At 38.2% G+C, this 6,326-nt stretch overlaps 1 protein-coding gene across 1 annotated transcript; it reads right to left on the bottom strand.

Moving 5' to 3' along the window:
* Positions 1–282: 282 nt before the first annotated feature.
* Positions 283–6,326, bottom strand: LOC113229943 (carboxylesterase 1C). Its single transcript, XM_026463634.1, has 10 exons — positions 5,852–6,326; positions 5,337–5,564; positions 4,927–5,254; positions 4,585–4,784; positions 4,341–4,506; positions 4,141–4,262; positions 3,222–3,450; positions 2,626–2,764; positions 1,251–1,441; positions 283–428 (listed from the first exon to the last, which is right to left on the bottom strand). Exons 1-10 carry the CDS (start codon positions 5,948–5,950, stop codon positions 283–285), a joined length of 1,848 nt encoding a protein of 615 aa, XP_026319419.1. The 5' UTR covers positions 5,951–6,326.

The following is a 6,326-nucleotide window of genomic DNA, read 5'->3' on the forward strand; positions in this document are numbered from 1 at the left end:
TTGTTGATATTGCCAAAATTCTGATTAGTTTTTATTATTACTTATTCCTAATTTTATTTTAATAATGTAGGGTTTTATTATTGATTATTCCTAATTTTATTTTAATAATGTAGTTAATAAAGTAAGTTAATAGTGCCCCCAGAATGTTGCAGTACCCCCACGGGGTGTTACATGTCAAGTACAATTAGCATAAGAACACCTGTTATATACCTAACCATGTAACTTGCAAATAAAGCATTTGAATGAGTAAAACAATAGCACAATTTGTATACATTTTTTATTTTATTGAATGCCAAGATGAGAATCCACGTCTATGGAACGATGCGATCGTTCCCTGTGCAACAATATGGTGCATGCGAGGAGCAGTAGCAGCAGCACAACGGATACGCCGCATAACGCGAACACACCGCCACGCAAGCGGCTTTCACCTGCACGCAACGATTAAACAATATAATGGCGAATAATGTACATTGTAACATGTAATTAGGTAGGTTCATTAACCTGTAGTCTTCGTGTAGAGCATTGATCTACCAACAAAGGTTTATTTATTGGTAGGTCAGTGGTGTAGAGTCATTATATTAGGATGCCTATATGAGCGGCCGCCTTATGACTTAGGATAAATAAATAAATAAATAAATAAATAACGCACACACTCAATATAGCCCCGCACTAGGGAAACCCTGTGTCGCAGGTGCCATGGACACACACATAGACAATCACAAATTACACCCAAACTCACGAGAGAAATAAATGTAAGCCATACAAACATTTCTCCCGGCCCGGGAATCGAACCTGGGACCTCTGCGTGGCAGTCCGGCATGGTAACCGTTCGGCCACGGAGGCAGTTAAAGTTAGGATGATGATGAAAATATGATAACTACTCACTACGCTTATACCTACTCGTTTCTTTCATGATTCTAATAAATATTTGTAAGAATTCTTTAATTTCGTTAAAATCATATTTCATCTACAATTATTCAGCTCATCACTTATATGTACATATTTGTTATGTTCTTTCTACTGACTATTAATTTTATTATTGAATAAATATAAATATATAAATAAATAAATAAATAAATAAATAAAATACTAGATTCAATAAATTTCGCACACTTATTCCCTGACAACTTGGACCTTTTGTGCGTGAATGCGAGAGGCATTATTTAGGTGTGCTCATCGTCGACCTCATCGTCACATACTCAGATGAGATGAAGATCACATGCGCATATGTATATTGTAAAAAAAATTGCCTTTCTCCGAAGTGAGCTGCTCCGTTTTTCCTGTGGTGCTTAGTAGGTTCGATAGTTGCGGAAGATATTGAAGCCAAAACGCCGCCTCCTTAGTGGAACATACACCGTCATCGATGTTCAAATCCTTTATTTCATGAATGTGTGCATTTCCGACTTTGTAACGTTGCCATTCTTCCTCTGGAGCTGGAGATCTGCAAAGATTCCGAAAAGAATGGGGTCATTTTTCATTTATTTCTATTTTGGTTTGCCACCTTTTTTAACCGAAGATTTTTTTCACATGACACTCTTAAAATGAAAAGTAAGCTAAACATTCGAAAATTCTCATCCAAAAATTGATACGATTCATATAAACCACTTGTAATGTCAGCTGGTTGTACATCGATTTACAGTGGTGTTAGGAAAAAAGATTTGTGAATTTCCAAATCTTAGAACAATATATTTTGTTCGTTTAAATATGAATTTTGCCTGCTTTTGTACTCGGACAGATTTTCTAATAAATATTGCACAATATAGAAACGCACTTACAAGGTGTTTATACTAAGAGTTGCGATGTTTTGTACACTAGTGACCAGTTATGCTAAGTACGTACAGTTTGATTCTGGTAAGCAATAACGTGTCAACCAACATTTTCAGTTGATCAGTTTTGCAAAAATGGCGCGAAGATTTTTTTCGTTGTTTTTGATAGTTGGCTTGAAAATTTACCTGCTTGTAAAATGAAAACTTTTGAAATTTTTCTTTTGCCAGGTAAGAGTACGTCTGACACTTGATCCATTTTGCGCTTACGATAAGAACGGTTCACAACTATACTTAATAAAGACATGATGAGAATCATAGTCTCAAACAGTCCTTTTTGACGTTGTTGAAACCATTATGATTACAAAGATTATAATATAAAGCCTTATGGCTTATGATGTCATAAAATGGCACAATCAAGCAGAATATTTTAATTTTATTTATTCTTTATAAAAACAAAGTGCGCATTAGACCTCCATCTCACCTGAAGAAAAGTGACGATGAGGTTGACGATGGATCATGCACAACTAAATAATGCGTATTCACTCTCGTCTAGAAAAAGCCCAAGTTATAGAGTTCACGGAATATGTCGGCATGCGGGTATTCCACTCCATAGCCGTTCGCCATAAAAATGTGGAAGCTAAACGCTTCGTACGAATCCTTGGAATATCCACAGCACAGGGATGGAACCCGTGCCTACGCTTTGTCGCCCGATGATGGAAGGTAGGCGGAATTAAGTCATGCAATACCATCGCACACTCCGTGATATTGTGGTGGAGCGGTGAGGTGAGGTAAGGTTAGTTTTAATATGTCCTATCATTTGATTCGAGAAGATTCGTTAAAAATAATAATGTGATCTTACCCAAACTTAATAAAATTGGCAATGTATTTCCGGAAATTTGTTGAAAATCGTTTTTCTTCCTGAGTAGTCGGTCGGCGTGCTATTTGTAACATTAGAGCATCTCCGAGAAGAGCAACTAAATCTGTTCCGTGTACCGCACCTGAAGACAACCCCACAAATGTAACGAAACCAAGGCACACATTGTTTTTCATTAAATAAATTTCGTTTTAGTCGAGAAAAAGTGGTATTTTATCGATAGTCGTAATTTTTTTTAAACAACAAGTAAATTTACTGTATTGCAGTAAGCATGGTATATTGAAATTTTGTAACAATAGAGCTCCTTGTGAAAGAGTTCGTCCAGGGAAATACCTCACCTTATCTATTTCTGTCGCCAAGCAGTAATGTGAGCATTAATGCTACTGCGTTACGGTTTTATAGGCAAGGGTAAGTATGGAGCATTTGTCGTTGGGTGACAGGCGCAGTGGCAGTGCCCCCCAGTTCTTTGCGATTTAAAGTTCTGGGGCGCACTGTAACTTCTATTTACAGGCGTGCGTTTATCATCAGGCGCACGACTTGTTCGTCCCGCCATTTGGTATCATAAAATAAAAATGAAATACCCGTGAAGTTGTAGCGTCGTCCATGAATGTTTATACCCGGTCGCGTGTACCGGTAGACATATAGGCGCGATACACGACGGGCCAATCTTGCCGCTAATAAAGCTCCACCAGCACCCCATTTAGCGGACGATTTCATCCGAGCCAGTGCCTCCAAGGACTCCAGGGTATCTTTCACTTCTTGACCGCGTGTCCCTGCACCCCAATACTCCCAACGTATCGCCTGAAGCAACTGAAAATGTGTTAATAACCTAAAGAACTGTTTAAGTTAAATTATAACTTTAAATAATGAATACTAGCTTTTTGTGAAAGAGTTCGTCCAGGGAGGTACTGCCATCTTACCTATTTCTGCCGCCAAGCAGTTATGTGAGCATTTCTGTGTTTCGCTTTTGAAGGGTAAGGTTGCTGGTGAAATTACTGTCACATGGGACTTGTCAAGTTATGCCTGAGGGTGACTGGCGCGGTGGCAATGTTCCTCAGATCAAAGAACTTTGCGATTTCAACAGGCACTGCAACTGTGTTATTTATAGAAGCTCGATTTGATATTGTCGGAGATCAGAATATAGTTATAGTACCTATATTTATTTATAATACCTTTATACAAAAACGATATTATTATATACCTATTACATTGAAATACTTGCAATATCTATTATAAGGATGTTAGGGAGTTGACTACAAACTTATAAAGGTATAATTTTGCAGCCTAGAAAATTGTTCTATTTACTGATGAACAGTGAATTTAATTTTGTAATTGAGGTTACTTTAGCTTTTTCTCCTATTATATTTGTTCTGTTTGGGATATAAAACGACTCCTTTCAAAGTTTATACGCACTACTCGTATGTATCACCTGTTCATAAACAAAAATATTTACAAATTTAAGCCACAATGCACTAGAACTTCAGTAACGAAATTACAAACCAATGGCAAAGCTTCTGAACGATGTAATGAAAACATTCGTAATATTTCAGGAATAGCTTTAGTATTCGCATATTCAGCTATATATGACCCTCCTCTGCTTAATAATTCATCATAGTCGTCGCCTGTAAATTCCAAAGATGTAAATTAGACGCCGCCGCTGTCCTTCGATAAACTCTGTTTCTTTTTGTGATTGTACTTGCCATTGCTGTTAATATCATCAAGGTCGGTCGTGCCCAATATGACATCGAGTTGCATTGGTTGTTTTCCAGCGGATAACGCTACTGACAAGGGAGTAGGTAAAAACTGCTCTGCTTCAGGCAAAAAGTCATCCGGTATTGGTTGTAAGTTGTTGCTTCGATTGACCTTCTGAAAAACATACAACTGCGAAATCAATTGCGTCATGATGTGGATATTTGAACACACAAATTATAGTGTTTCTGTTACCGAATACAAGGACATAATATCCGCAATAGATCGGGCTCGCATACACTGTAAAATTTCTTGGTCTGTGTCACTGCTGCACCCCAGAGAACGGGCCATTTCCAAAGATATTCTTTCAACTTCTGTAGCGTTTACATCTATGTCTTTGTCTAAAGTTCTCCAAATATTTAGCGGAGACATCACGATGGCTCTTTGAATCAGACCTGTACGTCAAAGTTTTCGTTAACTTGCAAAACGTTAGCAAACAATTAACATAAAAACGTATTTTGTCGGCGCAATAGCTGACTCGTCATGTCCATTTTGGTGGGACTATGTATGATTTCCCCTAATATTATAGTGTCTTACCTATCGAACGTGGCGACGCAATGTGATAAAGTACACTATCGGCTCCAGCGGAATGACCTAGGAGAGTAATTGCTGTTGGATCGCCACCAAATGCAGCAATATTCTCCCTCACCCACAGAAGAGCCAGGTACTGGTCGAGTAAAGCCAGGTTGCCACGAGCTCCTAATGTGCGAAGCGTGAAGAAGGATAACAAATTGAGGCGATAGGCTACAGTTACTACCACAACCCCCTCGGCTGCCAACTCCTGATAGGGCAGAGATATTCCACCTTTCTCCCATGACTCACTGTATAGTACAACCACAACAGGTAATGAACTTCCGTCTACACGCTAACTGAAAAATATTTTAGTGAGTGAATTAACTTGCCAGCACTTCATATTTTAGTTCATGTAGTGGTCAAAACTATCTAACCCGTGGTGTCCAAATGTTCAGGAAAAGACAATCTTCGTTTACGTAGTCGTTTCCATTATTACTGATTTGAGGACATTTGGGAGGCATCCGGTGTGCAAAGAAAGTTCTTCTCCAGCCCGTGTGTCGCTCTGGTGCGGAAAATCTGTGCCGCCCTACTGGGGGCTTTGCATAAGGAATGCCAAAAAATATTTCTACGGGTGTCAAAGAGTTCTCGGTATAAACTTTAATCTGTGAAATTGTAATTTATAATGGTCAAGTCAACTAAGAAAACATTGCGATGAAAGCTAGCGTAGGTGATTAAAAAGATGTTCGTCCAACCCACATGGGCCATGCTATTATGGTCTATACAACTATGGTCTAAACCTATTGTTACAGAAAATTCTGGACCAGCAATGGGTATGATATATTGTACATTAAATTATTTTAATAATTCAACAATTAATAATTGAAATTATTTTGCCAATGAATACTAAATTGGTATGTGAAGAACTCCAAGTACTTTTATAGGTACTTACCCCAACGGCTCGTCCTTGAGGCAAATTAGCAATTGGGTCTTGCGCAAGGACAAATGACAAAACAAAAAAATACAGAAAGTTCCAAGCTCCTCTTATCATTATGTTGATTTCACTATAAAACCATTTTTAGGATTCTCAAATCACAATCACGGAAATTAAGTGCTATTTGAGTTTTTGTATTAGGTAGGTAAGTATTTGAAAAAGTAGGCAGTCATATTCTGAGGGCATCCGCGATGAAACTGATGTTTTCTATTATGTCGGGATGGACATTCGACACAATCAAAATTAGATCGTACAGTGATTACGCTCTAGGCCGTGACGAGAGCACCATAACGACTGCTCACTATTGTTCTAAATACTCCCCAACAATCCTCTTTGTGACAGTGTTTCAACATGATATGCGTTCATAGAATTGGTGACAATTTTTAATGGTGGCGAAATAATTTACATTTCGGCGGTCTTCTTACTTGATGAA

The sequence above is a fragment of the Hyposmocoma kahamanoa genome, unplaced genomic scaffold (assembly GCF_003589595.1).
Source record: "Hyposmocoma kahamanoa isolate Upper Pololo Valley unplaced genomic scaffold, ASM358959v1 63, whole genome shotgun sequence".
Lineage (NCBI taxonomy): Eukaryota > Metazoa > Arthropoda > Insecta > Lepidoptera > Cosmopterigidae > Hyposmocoma > Hyposmocoma kahamanoa.

Coding starts and splice junctions, on each gene's coding strand:
- LOC113229943 (XM_026463634.1), bottom strand. CDS start 5,950: ATGATAAGAGGAGCTTGGAACTTTCTGTATTTTTTTGTTTTGTCATTT. Junction 4,507..4,584: donor ATATTATGTCCTTGTATTCG/GTAACAGAAACA, acceptor TATGTTTTTCAG/AAGGTCAATCGAAGCAACAA. Junction 1,442..2,625: donor GCCAATTTTATTAAGTTTGG/GTAAGATCACAT, acceptor GAATCTTTGCAG/ATCTCCAGCTCCAGAGGAAG.